The sequence below is a fragment of the Balaenoptera acutorostrata genome, chromosome 15, assembly GCF_949987535.1.
Source record: "Balaenoptera acutorostrata chromosome 15, mBalAcu1.1, whole genome shotgun sequence".
Classification (NCBI taxonomy): Eukaryota; Metazoa; Chordata; class Mammalia; order Artiodactyla; family Balaenopteridae; genus Balaenoptera; species Balaenoptera acutorostrata.
In genome coordinates, this window is record NC_080078.1 from 3,748,153 (window position 1) to 3,767,737 (window position 19,585).

General features: G+C 46.5%; 1 protein-coding gene across 2 annotated transcripts in view; it reads left to right on the forward strand.

The window, feature by feature from the left end:
• Positions 1-276: 276 nt before the first annotated feature.
• WIPI2 (WD repeat domain, phosphoinositide interacting 2) overlaps positions 277-19,585 on the forward strand; it is a 30,824-nt gene continuing 11,515 nt past the window's right edge. Inside the window, exons 1-3 of one of the 2 annotated variants that reach the window (XM_057529237.1) lie at positions 277-533; positions 6,679-6,761; positions 19,389-19,558. In XM_057529237.1, coding sequence (XP_057385220.1) covers positions 460-533; positions 6,679-6,761; positions 19,389-19,558 — 327 coding nt within the window. In that variant the 5' untranslated portion in view covers positions 277-459. The remainder of the gene's footprint in view (positions 534-6,678; positions 6,762-19,388; positions 19,559-19,585) is intronic. The other variant, XM_057529238.1, reaches the window with a different exon arrangement.

Below are 19,585 nucleotides of genomic sequence, written 5' to 3' on the forward strand. Positions count from 1 at the left end.
AGCACCAAATGAGAACGCACGTATCTGGCACAATGATTGGCACGCGACGGGCTCTTTTAATATTAATAAAAAGATGGGGGCGGGGGGCACGGAACGCCTACTCTTTACAACGCGCTTGCGCGGCCCCTGACCCGCCCGCAAGGCCAGCCCATTGCGCCCCCGCGCGTCCCCACGCGTGCGCGTGTTCGACCGGAACCCGGGGCCAGGCCGGAGGTGAAGGGGCGGACCTCCGCAGTACGCCTGCGCCATGGGAGGCCGTGCGCCGAGGAGGCGGGGCCGCGCAGGCGCGCCTGGCAGCCCGGCTCTGGAGCATAAACAAGAGCGGGGTCGGGATGAGGCGGCGGTTGATATCCGAGCGGCGAGTGGCGGCGAGCGGGGCCCGGCGCCGACCCTGAGCTCACCCCGACCTGCCCTCCCGCGCGCGAGCCCCGGGCCGGGCCCACCCGCCGCGCGCCCACCATGAACCTGGCGAGTCAGAGTGGCGAGGCTGGCGCCAGCCAGCTGCTCTTCGCCAACTTCAACCAGGACGTCACGTAAGGACGGGCGTGGGCCGGGGTCGGAGCCGGGGGCCGCGGGGCCGGGGAGGGCGGAGGCATCCTCGGGGCGGGCCCGGCGCGTGCAGGGAGGGAGGGGCGCCCTCCCTGGGGACCCTGCAGGCTCTGCCCTGGAGCTGCGATCTCTGAGCCGGGAGAGCGATGGAGGTAGGGGAGGTATTTTACCCACCACGGGAAGGCTTTGTTTTTTCGGACCTCACTTCTCACAAAGTTGGGGCAGAACTTTGTGGCCTGACCTGTTGTCTCGGCCGCCTCTGGAGCGGTGGGGGTGGGTTTCTCCCTTATAACCCGCCTCCCTCTCGTTCCTCAGCTCTCTTGCTCCAGTCTTTTCTTTCTTCAGGCCCTTCTCCTCATCTCCTTGTCATCTTAGGGTCCCTTTGATTTCCTTTTCTTCCCGTCTCGCTGTTCTTTTTGACAGGTAACTTTGATGTCCTCTTCGAGCAAGAAACAAACTTAGCAGTAAACGTGGTCTCTGACCTGGGGAGAAACTGAGCCAAGGGGGATGTGACAGAGAAACCCCTCTGAGAGGTCTCGGTGCTTCGGGGCATGGGCCATCCTTATAGGGTAGGAGAGGCCCATGATGCCAGCCCTTGGATTTGGGACGCTGTTTGTCCCAACCCATATGGGTTTAGTGAACGTTTATATGAACCTTTATATGAACGTGTGAGGATAGTTACTAGATGAGGTTTCTGGAGAAGGAAGGATAAGTTGTGGGACTGGAAGGGAGGAAAGCCATCTTGGGAAGTGAGTAAGAGGAAGTGATGTAAGAGGGGTGGAGGAGTGGGTCATTGGCTTCGTACCAAGTAGTAGGTTGAGTTGTTCCTGGCTGAATGGAATCAGCAAAGTAGAACATGAGATCTTTTAAAAAATTAAAAGTCAGTTGTAGAATGGCAAGCCACCAAGTCAGTGGCGTGCAGTGGGTGCTTGATAGCACCTTCCAAAGTTGGGGAAGTAGTGCAGACAGCCCCACAGTGGGCCTCTGTTGGGACTTGGAAGGGAGCAGATCACCTCCTCCAACTACAGGGAGAGGAAACCGAAGTTGAGGAAGGTTCAGAGCAGTGCCTGGATCTTACCCTCAGTTGACAGTGGAGTGGGGGCAGCTCTCCCGACTTGTCTTCCAGTGTCCTTTCCAATCTGCCATGCTGTTGTTTCTACCTCCAGAGTAGGATCTGGAGGACAGTGAATGTAGAAAGCAGACCGTAGCAATCTTTAAAGGTGAAAACTACCGAATACTAGCGTTCTGTATGACCGAAAGCCAGTCCAACAAAAACAATTTGGACCACCTGTTGCAGGAGGTTATAACTGAGATGAGCTATGTTTTACTAATCCAAGTAGGCAAGAGGACATTTGCAAACCAACTGTGATTCCGTTTTTATGCCCTTAGTATTTTGAGACCAGTGAGAATGGTAGCTTTATGGCTTTTTATGTCCTGTATAAATTAGAGAATTTCCAAAACATTTTCTGCCATTCTTTAAGTTTTTCATTGCTCATCATTTATATTGAAAGGAAATCAAATATGAGAAAGCATTCTCTTTTGCTCTTATTTTAAATGGCATTCAAATACCACTTTCCCTATATAATAGAAGAATGTCACTCTGGCCTGAAATAAGGTCTTTTTGTACTTGGAAATCGTGCTTTCCCACTCCTCCGTGAGTCCTGAAGTTATTAGTTCAAGACAAGATTTGTGTGTCATAATTTTGACTTGCTAAAGAGACCTTGATATAGTATGAGCATAAATTGTAAGGAATAGTAAGTTAGGATTATACTAAAAGTTTATTGATTAAAGTGACTAATTTGTTTTAAATCTACACCTGAAAGAAATACAGAAGTTCTGGGGAGAGGTTTGACAGTTCACTCCTTTCCCTCCCTTGTCCATCTCCAGCATTTACTTTGATAGAGGAACACAGTTTTTCACAAGGCAAAGAATATTGGATCCACATTCACAGTATTCAGTGAGAAAACCTGGAAGCCGTTTCACTTAATAGAATATATATTCTACGTTATACAGTAATGCTTGAACAACAGTGTTCCTTTCATAACAAACTGTATCTGTCCTGTCTTTCTGTTTTTCCTGGTAATATGGTTTCAAATACTGTAGTATTTTTTTCTGTGATTCTTATTCTAAAAGTGTGAATGTTTTATTTGGGGTTTTTTTGTTTTGCTTTGTTTTTACTGTTTGTTTTTGTTTGTTTGTTTGTTTAATTAGAATTGGGAAAAAGGCATCAAGAAAAGCTGGTCCCTGTCGTCTCCTTCCTGGCTGGTTAGTTCCAATCCTGGTTTCTGAAAGTAACACTTTGGAAGGCTTATCTTGAGGAATTTTTGGTTTTTTGATATCGAAGTTAAGAAACTAATGGAAGTGCAGAGTATCACTTGGACCTTCAACGGAAATATCAGGGACTTAAGTACTTGCAGGGGACCCCACTCAGCTTGTGGAAGTCATTGATTGGGCAATGTCTACATCGTATAGAAACTACATTTCTAAAAGAAGTAGAATAAGGGACTTGACTTCTGAAGTCTTCTGTTTGTAACATTGATGTTGTTAGTGTCTAAAAGTTATGGGCATAGAGACAGTAAGGCAGTGGTCTGAACTGATTGCTTTCTTGCACCGGGTTTCTTCTAAGGTTACAGCAACTGTCCTGGAAGGTCACTTCTTTCCTTTTCCCTCATCAGTAAATCGAGGGGCTTGGAAGTAAGGATTCTTCCACCTTAAAGTTCTAGGTTGTTCTGCCTGCCGTGTGGAGGATGTGTTTTGAGGAAGCAGGGCAGTCACTGGGGAGGGTATTGTCCAGCGGCAGTGGCCAGTAGAAAGGAGACTGGTGAGCCATCAGGATTTGCTGTGACCCATGGGACGTGCATTATGCACTTAAGGGAGAAGTTAAGGTTACTCCCAAGTCTCCAGCCTAGATTCTAGATGCGCAGTGACAGCACATTATGGGAGAAAGATGAGAGGGGGATTCAGTTTAGGGAGAAAGATGAACTCTGCTTTGGATATTACTGAGTTTGAAAGGCCTTAGGGATGTCCAGGTGGAGGTCTGGGATGGCCATGAGCTTACTGAGTAGGGCCCCAGGGCCTGCCAGGTCTCAGCAGCAGTTCAGGTGGCTTCCTTTTTATGGGTGCGACTGTTTCCACTTCACCCTATCCTCGAGTATGGCTCTTTGATGAAGATAATGAAAAGGGAGAACATTAATGGGCTGATCGTGGGTAAGAGGGTAAAAAAAGAGAGTTAAGAAAATGATTTTTTTTCTGTTAAAATGTTTTTAACATAAAATTTTCTTAAAATTTTTTTTTTGTTTTTTAATGGAAATCACTGTCTTTTAGATACTGAGCACTCAAGTTTAAATTCAGTGACAGAGACTTGCAGTTAAAGATGGTGGATTAAACACAAGCATTTATTTTGGCTCCCTCTCAGAACCCTAATAAAATGTCAGTCAATGAAATATCAAAAAGATACTTAAAAAGGCTTAAACCCATAGAACGAGGAGACACTGGCAACAAAATTTTGGAAGCCAGCAAGTGGTAAAGGAAAGTGGATCCTCCATTGCTAGTGGGGAAAGCAGAGAACCAACCTACTTGAAACCACGGAATCCCCCAAAGGCTCAGGATGGGCTGTCTCGGGAGCTCTGCAGTGGAGCGAAGTCGCGTGTGGCGAAGATCAAGAGGACTGGCCCAGAGTATGTTTCAGAAGCAGTCACTGTTCCTACCTGGTGCAGGACTTGGGCCTTGTCTCCAGAGGGTACAGCAGGGTCTCTGGATTTTAATGCCACGCACAGTTGAAGGCAGGGGTATGGTAGTGAAGTGGGGGATTAAGTAAATATATGCTTTTTTCTGTTATTGCTGGGTTTTCCCTTTGTCAATAAAAGATCTCATTACCTTAAAAAACAAAAAAACAAACCTTACCATATAAACACTTAATGGGGAGTGAGATTATTTATTAGGGGAATCTCATGCTTATGTGTTACTGTACTTCTCCCATTAATATATCATATGGTCAGGCAAATCATGAGATGTTATCAAAAGCAGAATCTCCAAAGAGGGGTGTGTGAACCTGACCGTTGATATTCGAGATGTAAATATCAAACCTATTTGTATTTCATATCATCCTTTAAAAATGTCTGCCTTTATTGATAAAGTATATGCTTACACTATACCACATGTACATATCAAAAAATACTTGGTGTATTTTTGCTTACATTTCCTACTGATTGGGGTGCGCAAGTAGGAAGCCATGTGATTAAAACTCTAGCAAAAGTATTTAATATCCTAAATCAGTTTCTGGATATCTGGAAGAACATCAGAGAGCTAATATTTGATCAGTTTTAACAAATCCTGCCCGTTTGGAGCACAGCCAAAATCCTGGGTGTATCAAAATCCAGGTCCTCATTAATTAATTCAACTCATTAATTTTGCCTGTAGAAAAAGCCCTTCTAAGCTTATTTTATATATAAAACTAATAAGCTTGGTTTCCTAGTCAACAAATTTGAAAGCGGGAGGGGCTGCTAATGCTAGCAGGATGCTTGGGGAGCCGTGACAGCTGTCAGCAAAACAGAAGGTAGAGGGTGTTTTATAGCCCAGCACGGCAGACTGCTGCTTGACGTAGGCGCACAGCACCCTCAGCTCCTTCTTAGGGTCTGAGAGCGCCGCTTGGTGATGATAGTAAAGTTGTTTCACAATGTGAGTCCAGTCACATGGTGAGGATTTGCCGTCCTATACGGAAAACTGTATGAGGGCGACTTTTATTTAAATCAGAAATGGTGGGATATAAGGTTTTGGTGCTTAAAATAGCAACCCTTAGTTATCTGGAAAACATTTTCCTGAACATCAATTTTCCAGAAGTTATGAATTGTTGAGATTTTGTTTTATTTTTAGCTTTCTTGGATATTCTTGTGTTTTTGTTGGCTCCTTATTGCTTTTCAAAAAATTTACAGGTAACAATGCCTAATTACTTCACTGATGTGATTAATTCAATATAGTGAAGCATTTTTTTAGAGAAAAATTATATAAACTGGTAGGAGTTCCATTTCTGTTTATACTTCTAGGATGAACCAATTGCAATTTCAGTGTTTAGTAGTGCTTATAGCAGCTCTGTTCTTGGAATGTATTTCTTCTACGTAAGTGTGAAAGAGGTTGGAAAGCTCAAGCTTCTAATAGATGAAACGGTCATTAAAGTAGCCCTAATTTTTTATCTTGGCGTACACGTACTCATCATATGAAATGTCAGTCTTCATTATTTCTAGGCTTCTGGTTTACCTTCTGTTTCCACTTGTTCTCCCAGACATTAAATACCAGAATGATCCCAGGATCTGATTCTTTGCACGTCCCACCACTTCTTGCTTTATTCTCTGTCCTCTCTGTTTCTGAAAGCCGTGCTTGCTTCTTTTTACCCCCCCCCCCCCTCGGTCAGTTACGTTCTGGACGGTAGTCATCTTCTATGAGGAAGCACCTCATTTAGCATCACAGCTCTCCCGCGCTGGGGATCTGGAGAGCTCAGAGTTCCCTCCAAGCCTCTTAGCAAAAGCAGCAGTGTTGGGTGATGAATACGGAATCTTACACACAAGGCCAACTATGTTAATGTAGTCTTGCCATTTCAGGCTCTGAGTTAGCGCTTTAGTCTGTTTGATTTCCGTCCTACTGCTGAGCCATAGCATAACGTAAGTGACTGAGCTGCATTTGTTATGGCCTTACTGCAGTGCAGAAAGACGCCATCATCCACCAAAGGTGTAAATATCTTTGTTTAATATTTACAATGTTATCCTAACTTTTGGACTCTCCCGTACACCAGGCATGTATATCAGATCACCTGAGAAACCGCACTGTGTTTTGAGGGGATCATTAATTTAGGGCTGATTACTTTTATTTGTATGTCAAACTTTAAAGTTTTTTCAATAAGAACATTGTCTATCTTTATTTTATTGGCATTCACCTTGTCCTGGCTGTGAGGTGTGGCATCTTCCACGCCACTCTCTTTTCTGCTCTGCCACCACTCACCTGGTACAAACTACATGAACTTATTTGTGCTAATTATGGGTAGAGATGATGGTGACTGTTTGGTAACATGGAGCTAGTTTGTGCGTTATCACTGCCTACACGTATCAGCTCTTATTTCTGAATTTGGCTTTTTTGCAGGTCTCTAGCTGTTGGTAGTAAATCCGGTTATAAATTTTTCTCCCTTTCTTCTGTGGATAAACTGGAACAGATCTATGAATGCAGTAAGTGTTTGCTTTATTTTTCCCCCTTCTTAAAATAGACAAGTTATACTTGAATTAGGTTGCATTCTTAAATTCACACATTATGGTTAAAATCCAAATACCCCTTGACTAATAATCTTCTTTCACCTTAGTCTTACTGAGAGGTGATGGCTATGACTGAACGATTATGTGTTCTCCCAGATCTTTTTCTGTGCATTTGCATACTTATAAATGTACATGTGGAAATACTTTATGGGTTGCCATTTCCAATGCATGATACCATACTATATGCATTATTCTATAATTTCTCCCCTTTTTTAATGCCATTTAAACCACTTAGATTTCTGTCACAGAGGGCTTCCAGAATTTGAAAAGTTTACATCCCCCTAGGAGTGATTTATTTTCTCCATTTGGCATTTTATGGTGTTTGAGTGGCTGTGTGTCAGATACCTGTGTGGTTGCAGGAGGGCCGTGAGCTTCGATACCTTGCTAAGTCACCTACTGTGACTTTACATAGATCGCTTCATGGACCTCAGTTTCTTTGTTTTTCGTGTGTGTGTGTGTGTGTGTGTGTGTGTGTGAGAGAGAGAGCAAGCGAGAGTACTTGCTGAATAAATAGTAAGTAGTAGGTACAGACCCTCCCGCAGTGAGAATGGGATGGAAAGCTTTGACTCTCTGCACATACATCTTTTTTTTTCATTGCTGTAGTTGTAAGAAGCAGTACAGATCCCTGTACCCTTCTCCCAGTTTCCCCCAGTGGTAACGTTTCGCGGAAGCGCAGTACAGTATCACAGCCGGGAAGGCTACATGGATGTGGTCCACCTGTGTGTGTGAAGTTCTGTACAGTCCGAACACCCATCTAGCTTCCCGCGTCCACCACAGTGAAGACACTGGGCCGTCTGACACCGCAGGGTCCTTCCTGTTGCCCTTGTAACCACACCTGCCTCCCCTCCCCCACTGCCACCCCACCGTCCCTAATCCCTGGCAGCCACTGATCTGTTCTCTGGTTCCAGAATATTGTTTTTTCACAAATGTTACATAAATAGAAGTATGTAACCTTTTGAGATTGGCTGTTTTCGCTCAGCATCTTTCCCTGGAAGTTCACCCAAGTTGCTGGGTGTCAGTAGCGCCGTCTTTTCTGTTGCTAAAGCTGGTTGCACGTGCGGACGCAGCCCAGCTGTTTGACCCTCACCCAGCGAAGCACATCTGGGCTGATTCCAGATTTGGGCTGTTAAAAATATAGCTGCTGTGTATGGGGTTTTGTGTGGATGTAACTTTTCACTCTGGGATTAATGTCTAAGTGTAGTTGCTGGGTTGTATGTGTGGTGTTCTGTCTTTGTCTTTTTTAAGTGCTGAACTGTTTTACAGGGTGGCTGTACCATTTTACATCCCCCCCAGTAGTGTATGAGTGAGCCAGTTCCTCAGAATCCTTGCCAGCATTTGGTGTTACCAGTGTTTTTTCCTTTAGCCGTTCTTATGGATGTGTGCAGTGCTATCTCATGGTTTTACTTTGTAATTCCCTAATGGCTAATGATGTTGAACATTTTTTCATGTGCTTATTTGCCATTCTCTTCAGTGAAATGTCTGTTCATGTTTTGGACCACTTTTTGATTGGATTACTTGGAGTTTTTTAATGTTGAGTTTTGAGAGTTCTTTATATATTCTAGATACTAGTCCTTTGTCATATACGTGGTTTGTAAATATTTTCTCTGTACATAATGATAGCCCTGAAGCCTGCCTGTGGCGTGATCTAATTAAGAATTCTTGTTACGGAGGATTGAGGAGGTCAGTATTCTTGTAATTAGTCACACTAGGGTATGGATTCAAGGAGAGATTTAATATTTATCATTTTAATTATCTACATGAGCATGCAGTTTGGGGGGATTGAGTTTTCTCCTTATTAATGATGCCAGTATCTCCTTGCTGAATGTTCCACTCTTATGAACTTTGCTTTCACTGTGGTTTGGTGTTCCATTTTGGAATTCTCCTTTGCCTGTTAATATCTCTTAAGAAGGGAGAGTTTCAGTGAGCTGATATGAAGAGACATCTCATATTCATTTCTGGTTCCATTCACTCCGTAAACATTTATTGAGGACCTGCTACGTGCCAGCCCTGTTCTGGCTGTGGAGACACGGTGGTGAGAAACTTTCTGCTCTCATGACACTTATGTTTAAATGGAGGCAGACAAAGAACAAGGAAATACATTTGTGTCGGATGTTAGGCTGGGGACACAGTGTGGAGCGAACACAGATGTAAATACCGCCCCCACCCTTCCTGCATTAACATAAGGTGAGGACCCAGGAGAAAAGTCCTTTCTTTGTGCCCAGTACTTGCGGTTGCAGAGTTCTTGTGGCCCACTGGGGCTCAGAGGCTCGCCAGGCTCCCTCCAGGCCTTGGCCTCCCCTCTCCAGGTCCGCCCTCTGGTGTCCCTCACCTCCATCAGCAGATGGTGTCTGACATTCCCCACCAAGCCCCCTGTTTGTTGCTGCCCCTGAAGGCCAGCACCCGGGCCCTTTACGGGGAGATGGCTGGAAGCGGGATTCTTAAAGTAAGTGTCCCTAACTCACGGCTCCTGCCTTAGAGTTTACTCCTTTTTTGTCCTCAGACTTGCCTCCTGATGCGTACTAAATCTTCTAAAAAAGCCTTTCTCCTATCGTGTAGCTGGAAGGGGTGATCTGGGTGATAAAATCTCTCTGAACTACAGTGCTTGCTTATCTCAAGAGGGTGCTTCTGGAATCCCCAAATTGGCTGCCTTCACTTGATCGCACATAGGATTGTTTCCTGTAGGGAATTCCTTCAAAGAAGGGTCGCCTGATCTCTGGAAACAAGATTCCATTGGGCTTTTATGTATGACTGAAACATTTATTAAATCTACATGCCCATGAGCGCCTGAACCGTGCTGTTAAATTGTTGCTTTGGTGATTAGGGTCAACTGGTTTGACAACCACAGAATGGAGACCCAGTGCTTAGATAGGGTATCAGAATACCAAAACCTTGTCTTGACACCTTCTCAGTTTGAATCAGTTCAGTGACTAATTTGTTTCCTTGAAGTTTATCAAGTGGGTTTTGGTGCCTCATTTTTCAGAGGTTTTTGATGGAACAAAATGTGATGCCTTGATAGCATCATGAAAGAGTGGGTGTTTAAACTGACCAGCATGTTGAGGTGGTATATAGATTTCTTTGTTGTTGTTAGTGAGCTTCGGCCCTTAAAATAGGTGGGAATGGACAGAGAACTCTTTCAGGGTTAGCACGTGACACCGAAGCTGCAAAATTCTTTTGCCCCTAGAACATCATTAAGTAGATAGAAGAACATCTCTTAGAAAACAGGTTAGCTACTGAGTTAAGATCACTTTCCAGTATTTTCCTACATGTAGATTCTAGCAGAGGAGTACTTAACGCCTCCATATTCAGCCCGGCTCAGTTGGCTTGCCCCCTCGTGACTCTTGACTGTCCCTTGTAACGTCAGGTCTTTGCTGTCGGTCACTGCTGCTGGTACAGAAAGAATGAGCCAGAGCTGGTCTTGGGAGAAGCAAGATTGACAGCTATTTGTTCTGTCTCATTTACTTAACAAACAAAAATCTTTGCCCAGCAGCACTGGAAGATTTTTGTTTTTCAACTCTCTGTATTATAGTTTCAAACGTAAGGAAAGTAGCAGGAACTCCCACGTGTGCTTTGCCCCCTGTGTGTGCCCTGTTTGTTTTATCATTCTCTTTCCCTCTCTGTGTGTCCTTACAAGTGCAAATATGTGGTCTCTCTTCCCTGAAACATTACTGAAACGAAATCCTACCCTGTTAGGCAATATAAATAAAGGTTGTAGTTTTATTACTTATAAAATATCACAGAAGTTCAGAAGGAAAAGTTGGCCTTTTCAGATTCTACTTCGTGTGTCATCTTTGCGTTTTATGCTTCTGAGCTAGGAAATCATACCTCACAAAGCATTTAGTTCTGAAACTCAGCATAAGCAGGCTGGCCGGCTAGGTTCTGATTCGGCAGACCTTGCGCTGGCTGGAACATTCACCTCAGTGAGATTTACACGAATGGATCTTCCAGGGGAGAAATCCAGTAGCCTCTCTGCTTGAGTCTGTTGTGATGGAAGATCGGGTGGGCTGTACACGTGCGTCTCTTCAGAGCCCCGGGCGTCCGCAGACATGCCTGGTTGGGGAGTGTGCCGTGTTAGTTCATGGCTTTGTCCCTCCCCTCTTCCCACCATGGGAAGTTTTACCATCGCCAGCTCTGAACAGCACCAGCAGAAGCAAAACAACATTCTTTCTTTTTTCTTTTATTTTTGGCTGTGTTGGGTCTTCGTTGCTGCGCGCGGGCTTTCTCTAGTTGCGGCGAGCGGGGGCTACTCTTCATGGTGGTGCGCGGGCTTCTCATTGCGGTGGCTTCTCTTGTTGCACAGCACGGGCTCTAGGCACGCGGGCTTCAGTAGTTGTGGCACGCGGGCTCTAGAGCGCAGGCTCAGTAGTTGTGACGCATGGGCTTACTTACTCCGTGGCATGTGGGATCTTCCCAGACCAGGGCTGGAACCCGTGTGCCCTGCATTGGCAGGCGGATTCTTAACCACTGCGCCACCATGGAAGTCCCAACAACATTCTTTCTTAAATGAAGTAGTTTCTTAAATTAAATTTTGCATAGGCACTCTCTAGGAAGAAAGTGTGGCAGAAACTGTGGCCGAGGCCACATCGAAGGGCCGTGGAAGCAAAGGCCTTAGACGCCAGAGGCCGCTGGGGTTTGCGCTCAGGCTTTCTCCGTGGTCGCCCTGCGTGCGACCGCCCTGCATCTTTTCACTTGGGCGCCCTGCTCCTCAGTTACCAGCCTGATTCCTGTGCGCTGGTATTTCTCGGGAGGGCTGAGCTGTGCGCGCCTCAGTGTGATGGAAAGGGACTGCTCTGGGTCTGTGGGTTCTGTGGATGCTTGTTTTTAAAAGTTCTCTTGGGAGTGAGGTGTAACGTAAAAACGTTAAAGAGCTGGAAACAATGCAGCAGAAGAATAACAAACCTAAACCACTAGCAATGTGTAAAAGTAGGTTGCTTTATGAAGGTGTATTCCTGAAAAGATCTAAGCACATTGCTTCCTCGGGCTTAAAGGGTCTCTGAGGTGAATCCTGTTGGTTGTTTTTTACTTAAGTAGTGACAAAAATGCGGTAACTCCGGGGTGACCGGCAGTTCATCTGCCTTTTGCAGGCAGCCTCAGCTGTTCTCTGGTTCCTATCTCCTTTGGACATCTGCTGGAAGTTGCAGGTATTTCCCAGAGAAAACCCAATATTTAGTGTATGATTTCGGCAGTTTGAGAGACCCCTGGAAGCCTCTGTGTGTTCCCAGGCCCAGGGCCGCGTGGTCTTGGAGGGGATCACGGTGAAGGGCCCTCTATCACTCACGTGCTCATAGGAGCACAGCTTGATGTCTCAGGGCCCTGCTGCCCTGTCCTTCATACATCAGATCTCAATATATTGGCCAGAATTCAAATCCATTCAGTTGTCTGCCTGTGTGGGTTATTTTTTTTTAATAGCTTTTTTGAGATGTAATTTGGACGCCATAAAAATCACCTGTTTAAAGTGTACAATTCAGTGGGTTCCAGTATATTTACTGAGTTGTGCAGCCTACCTTAAGCTAATTTTAAAACATTTGTATCACTCCCCAAAGAGCCCCTCAGTCCATTAGCAGGGCGACTGCATCCCACCCCCAACCCCTCAGCCCTTGGCCACCACTAACCTCCTTTCTCCCACTGTCCATTCGCTGCTCTGGACGTTTCAGATAAATGGAATCACGGGTGAGTGGCTTCCTTCACTTGGAATGTTCTCAGGGTTCACCCGTGTTGGAGCGTGGATGAGCACTTCTTTTCTTTTTGTTGCTCATTGCTGTTACAGCGTGTGGACATTCTGTGTTTTGTCAGTGGACACTTGGGTTGTTTCCCCTTTTTGGCTGTTGTAAATAGTGCTGCTGTGCATGTTTGTGTTATCGTGTGGACGTGTGTTTTCATTTCTCTTTGAGTAGATAGAGACTGTAGGAGTGGAATTGCTGGTAGTCATTTGCTTTTTTTTTTTCTTGATTGCTTTTTTTCCCCCTTTGCCTGCTCTTCTGTTGGATTGTCTCTTACAGATTTAAAGCAAATTAGCCATTTGGTGTGGGTTGCTAATATTTCTTCTGGGTTGTTTGCTCTTTAACCTTGCTTATGGTCTCCTTGCCATTCTGACGTCTTGACTTTCTGTATATTCAGATGTATCCATCTTTTCTCGTAAGGCTTCTGAGTGCTAGGAAGGCTCTCCCTGTTCCGGGGGTGCATGAATAGTCTCTCGTGTCATCTTCTGGTTCTTTGGGTTTGTGTTTTACGTTAAATACTTGTCTACTTGCAATTGATTTTGATGTAAGAAATTTTCCACTTTACTCATGAGCTGGAAAAGACATTTTTCCTATGTCTTGATCTATTTAGAGGGGCTTACTGAAGTATTTAGGGGTGAAATGTCAAGATGATGCACCTCTCTGAAACTTCAGCAAAGAAAAAGCGGAAGCTAAATGGCAGAAAGATAACATTTGTGAAATCCAGGTGATGCAGGTCTATGGAGGTTCATTATAATGTCTTCTTTTTTTTTTTTTTTTTTTTTACAGAAATGATTATATGGGAAATGCCGTATTATTATTATTATTATTATTTTTAATTTTATAGCTACTTTATTTATTTATTTTTGGCTGTGTTGGGTCTTCGGTTCGTGCGAGGGCTTTCTCTAGTTGCGGCAAGCGGGGGCCGCTCTTCATCGCGGTGCGCGGGTCTTTCACTATCGCGGCCCCTCCCATTGCGGGGCACAGGCTCCAGATGCGCAGGCTCAGTAGTTGTGGCTCACGGGCCCAGCTGCTCCGTGGCATGTGGGATCTTCCCAGACCAGGGCTCGAACCCGTGTCCCCTGCATTAGCAGGCAGATTCTCAACCACTGCGCCACCAGGGAAGCCCTAATGTTTTCTTTTATGAATGTTTGCAGCTGAAAACAGCTTTGCTGCCTCCCCACCACACTTCCCCTGTTGTTAAAATTCTAAAAGGAGTCTCTTCTGCCTGTTTCCATTAAAGGTTAAACAAAGAAATTTCAAACTTATAGTTGGATGGCAACACCCTGAACCCATCTTCTTTACTTTCTCTACACCTGGTTTAAGCAAATGAAGGATACATCCCTTTTCTTTTTCCACCATTTTGTTAATCGAAATTTTCAAACACACAGAAAGGTTGAAAGTATTTTACAGCCAGTACCCATGTACCTAGCATTTAGAGTCTATTGTTAGCACTTTACCATACTTACCCATCTCTCCGTCCATCTGTCCATCCGTCCATCCATCCTATTTTTTGTGTCTGCATTTCTAAGTACCTTGCAGACATCAGTACACATTCCCTGAAATACCATACCATGAATATTAGTAACTAGCATTGTTTTCATTTTTTCCTTTTGAGGTAATATTTACATACAGTGGAATGCACAGATCTTAAGTCAACATTCTGTGTTCTGACAAATGCACAGACATCTGTGTAACCTGAACTCCTATCAAGGTTTACCATCACTCCAGAAAGTTCTCTCATACCCCTTCCCCCATTACTCCCAGCTCCCTTCCACCTGCCAAGAGTCAAGCAGTTAGTTTCGCCTGTTCTGCATCATATAAATGCAGCATATGCCCTCTTAGTAAGGTTTCTTTTGCTCAGAGGAATGTTTTTGAGGTTTGTCCATATTGTTGCATCTCCGTTGTCCAATATATGAGTATACTACTGACTGTATATTCATTCTCCTATTGAGGGGAATCTGGGCTTTTTCCAGTTTTTAGCTATCACTCATTTACTACGAATAAAGCTGCTGTGAACATTCTTGTAGAAATCTTTTTGTGGACACATGTTTTCATTTGTCTTAGGTAAATAGGAGTGGAACCTGTGTTTCGTTCTACAGGAAGCTCTCAGGTCCTCCTAGTGGCTGTCCGTTGTGCATTTCCACCAGCGCTGTGTGACGGTCTGGTGGCTCTGCGTTCTCACCAGCACTTGGCGATATCGGGCTTTTTCATTTTGGGCGTTCTGATGTGTGTCTAATAATATCTCATTGCGGTTTTAGTTTAAATTCCCCCAATGGCTAATGATGTTGGACACATTGATGTCCTTGTTGGCCCTCTGTGTATCGTTTGTGAAATATCTGTTCAGATCTTTCGTCCCTTTTAAAATTTGATTGTTTTGTCTTTTTTTTTTTTTAATAGTTTTTAATACTTTATTTATTTATTTAATTTATTTATTTATGACTGTGTTGGGTCTCTTAGTTTTCGTGTGAGGGCTTTCTCTAGTTGCGGCAAGTGGGGGCCACTCTTCATCGCGGTGCGGGGGCCGCTCTTCATCGCGGTGCGCGGGCCTTTCACTATCGCGGCCCCTCCCGTTGCGGGGCACAGGCTCCAGACGCGCAGGCTCAGTAGTTGTGGCTCACGGGCCCAGTTGCTCCGTGGCATGTGGGATCCTCCCAGACCAGGGCTCGAACCCGTGTCCCCTGCATTGGCAGGCAGATTCTCAGCCACTGCGCCACCAGGGAAGCCCCCGTTTTGTCTTTTTATTGTCGAGTTGTCAGAGTTCTTTAGATATTCTGGATACCAGACCTTTGTCACATACGTTTTGTAAATATTTTTTCCCAATCTGTGGCTTGACTTGTCTTTTGAGCAAATATTTTGAATTTTGATGAAGTCTGATTTATTTTTTTCATTTACAATTTTTGCCTTTTCTGTCCTAAGAAACCTTTGCCTACTGTCAAGTCATAAAGATCTTTTCCTATGTTTTCTTTGAAAGCTTCATAGTTTCAGCTTTTACGTTTAGCTCAGTGGTTCCTTCTCAGATTAATTCTGGTGTGTGGTATGAGCTATGAGTCACGTTAAGCTTCTCCTTAGGAATTCCTGCTCCACCATTTGTCGAAAAGATTGTTCTTCCCTCACTGAACTGCTCTGGTGCCTAAAAACAGTCCTGTAAGTGTGAGTCTGTCCCTGCTCTTCATTCTCTTCTGTTGGTCTGTTGGTTAGTTTTTATGTTGGAAACATACTGTCTTGTTTCCTGTCACTTTGTTTGTATACTGAGGTTTGAAGTCACGTGATGTGTAAGCCCTTCAACTTTGTTCTTTTTCAAGATAGCCTTGGATATTCTAGATCCTTTGCCTTTCTGACTTTAAAATCAGCTTGTCAGTGTCTACAAAAAAAGTCTGCTGGGATTGTGATTGGGGTTGCGTTGGACCTAGATGTCAGTTGGGTGAGAATTGGTATCTTAACATATAATGTTGAGTATTCCAGTCTGTGAACGTGGTATATCTCTCCATTTATGAAGCTCTTCCTTAATTTCTCTTAGTAATATTCTGTGGGTTTTGGTATGGAGGTCTTACATCTTTTGTTAAATTTTGTCCTGATGTTTTGGTTTTTGAGAGTGTTGTAAATGGAATTTCTTCATTTTACTTCCCAGTTGTTTGCTAAGAGTGTATAAAAATATGGTTGATTCTTGTATTCTAACCTTGTGTCCTGTGACTTTGCTAAATTCATTCATTACTTTTAATAGTTGCTTAGTAGGGTCCATGAGCTTGCAGAGTAGTAGTTTCCTGCCTTCCTTTCTGGTCCTTGTGCCTTTGGTGTCTTCCTGCCTGTGGCCATCTGCCAGCTTCCAGTCCGGAGTGAGGAGGGCGCAGCCCTGCCCTGGTTCCAGTCTTAGAAGGAAGAGAGTTCAGTATTAAGTCCACCGTGAAGTGTGGTGCTAGCTGTGACGTTTTTCACAGAAGTCCTTTATTGACTGAAGAAGTTTCTTCTGATCCTTAGGTTTCTGAGTTTTTACTGTGAATAGGCAGTGAACATTCTCGTGCTGCTTCTGCATCGCTTGCATCGATACGATTTTCCTCTGACTGGTTGAATTTTAATTGATTGCCGCAGCCTCAGCGGGAGACTGGCGGTGCCTGCTGATGATCCGACGTTTTTCTAGTAACTGTTTGCTTACCCTGCGAGGGGATTGTTCATACTGGCCTCCCTCATTAAACCTCCCGCCTCTGTGCCCCTCAGAGCTGATGACCGCTCGCATGCCTCAAGGAGAAACGGACGCTTTCAGCGTGGAACTCCCTAGTATTTCCTCCCTCAGATGACCGCCCCCCTCACCCCGATCTGTGCCGTCTTCTCCTCTCCCCCCTTTCAAATGCAGGAAAGGGGGTGCCTGTCTGTTGGAACCAGTCCTGCTGGGTCTCATGCCTTCCAGTTGCTCAGACGTCATCCTGTCTCTACTGCGTTGTCTGTCTCTCCATCAGTGCCTCTAGTTGCTCATTTATCTCAAGACAGGCACTTTCTTTGGCCGTACGTGTCCCACACGTGACCATCCATCCCTCCCCCATCTCTGCATCTCCTCGTTACACGGCTCCTCCTGCCAGCTGCCAGAGTTCTTTGTCCACTTCCTCACTCACCTCCCTGTCACATTTTGTTCTGCCTCGCCATCAGAATCTGCCGGGGTCTCCGGACGGCGTCCGTGTTACCAGATTCAGTGTGCCAGCCAGCGTCAGACCCGATAGGGGGCAGTGTGCCCAGGCAGACACACTCCTGTCCTTGGAAACTGGGCCTGGGCGGGGGTGGGAGGGTCACCACTGCTGAGCCGGCGTCCGGGTTCCCAGGGATGACAGGACAGCGCTGTGTGAGAAGTGCAGGGTGCGATCCATCAGGGCCGTGTGCCTCCAAACCGTCGTCGGATCTTGAGAGAGTGAGGTGACTCGGAGGTGGGGGCCTGAAAGGTGAGACGCCGGGCAGGATGGGCCTGAGCCTCGTGGGAGCAAGCGTGGCTGTGGAGACGGCCCTCCCTGCCCCTCCCGGCCCCAGACCCTGCCCCTCCCGGCCCACGGGTCCTGCTCAGGTTGCGCTTAGGTCTCCCCATCGGCTTCCTGCGGGAAGGGGGCTGACGGGAGAAGGTGAGGATCTGGGCCCGAGGGAGGTTATCTTTACTGCACATCATTGCCGTTCTGGGTGGCGGTTGGTCTCTCCCGAGTTGGGTCGGCCTGATGTTGGAACACTGCCTGTGCAGGTGCTGGAGTCGAATCAGCCGATGAAAACAGGCCGAGGCCGCGTCTCCCTGTGCTGGAGGTCACGCATGGTTGTGCCCTTCAGTCCAGGGTCAGATCCTGGAAGGGGTAGGCAGCTCCCCTGAGATGCTGCCGGACAGACAAGCTTCCGGCTTGTGTGGTTCTTTTCGAAGGAAGGTTAGTTCGTAGCTGCAGGCAAGAGAAGTGATTCTCATTTGTGTAAAAGCAGCTATGATTAAACTACTGTAAAGAGCTTGGAATCATGCACTTGATTTTATTGCCTATTCCAGTCTATATAATAGCGATATCTTAATTGTTTCCCACAGATGTGAGTCGCGTCACTTTGGCTATGACTCTTGGCTGACACCCAGTAGTTGGGCCCTGTGCTGAGCACGTTGGGCTGTCAAACCCATATTGAGATGACTGATACCACGCGTTTTCCTAGAACAGTTTGTGTCTTTCTTCGGGGACCTTTAGAGCTCACTTGCTCACTGTAGTAGTTTGGTTTCGAAACTAACCTACGTGTGTTTTTAAGTTACACCGTTAAGGTCAGCGACAGCTGAGGGGAAGGGACCCTCTCGAGTGGCCGTGCACCTGGTCTGGTGTGCGGACTTTCACGCGGGCGCTCCTGTTCACGGTGGAGCTGCTCTTGAGGCTCTGGCTAATCGGGCCTCCCAGGTCCCCTGGGCTGTGATCCATCTGGGTGGCGCTGTCCTCTGTGCTCCGCTCAGCTCCAGACAGAGTGTGGCCTCAGATCATTGTTAGGGTGGTGAACGGGTGTGTGCTGAACCCCGGCTCAGCGGTACTTCCCGTAGCTCAGGTCGAGACAGGCTGCCTGTGAAAATCATCTAGATTCTTGGCTCTGGGCTCTTCCTGCATTCCAGAATTCTCTTTGCTCCTCCATCTGAACTTAACCCCAGGCAATTACCAATGAAACCAAGGGGGGAGTAAGGAGAGAGTGCGGGTGTGGGGGCCTCCCAGGGAGACGGGGGTGGAGTAACAGCCGCGCAGGGTCCACCGTCTCTTCTTGTCTGTGGGGGCTGCTGTGCACTCAGTTCCCAGCCCCCCGTCTTCTGAGCGGGGGTGGGGAGCAGGGAGCGAAGGGGACCGAGGGCTGACTGCGTGCTGGAGTCTGTAAGTCCCTCCTCACACCAGGGTAGCCGTGAGCCCCCTTTACAGGCAGGAAAGCAAGGCCTCCAGAGATGCAGTCATTCAGGGAACGCTTGGGGGCCGTCACATGTCAGGTTCAGTTGTAAGTGCCGGGGTTACAGCTGTGAGCCCGAAAATGAGGCCTGTGTCTGGGCAGGGCTCACATTCCGGTGAGTTCAGAGAGCAGCCAGGGAGCAGATGAGGCAGTTACGGGTGACCCCCCGGGGGGCAGTGACAGGGTGCCACGTGTGGAATGGGGGGGCCTCTGAGGAGTGGGTCCTCCTCGGGGGGTGCAGGGCGACCTGCCGGCGGCTCGTCCAGGCCTCACAAGCAGCGAACTTGACCCGCTCTGCTGGCCCCAGAGCTCGCAGTGGGGAGCCCGCCCGTAGACGCGTGTTTGCACGCACGAGCGCGTTGTGCCTCTTGACAGGGATACACACAGATGTGGGGTTTTTTCCTCCTTTCAGCTGACACTGAAGATGTGTGCATCGTGGAAAGATTGTTCTCAAGCAGCTTAGTGGCCATCGTTAGCCTCAAAGCCCCCAGGAAGCTGAAGGTTTGCCACTTTAAGAAGGGGACCGAGATCTGCAACTACAGCTACTCCAACACCATCCTGGCTGTGAAGCTGAACAGGCAGGTGGGCCGCGCTCTCACCCCGCTCAGC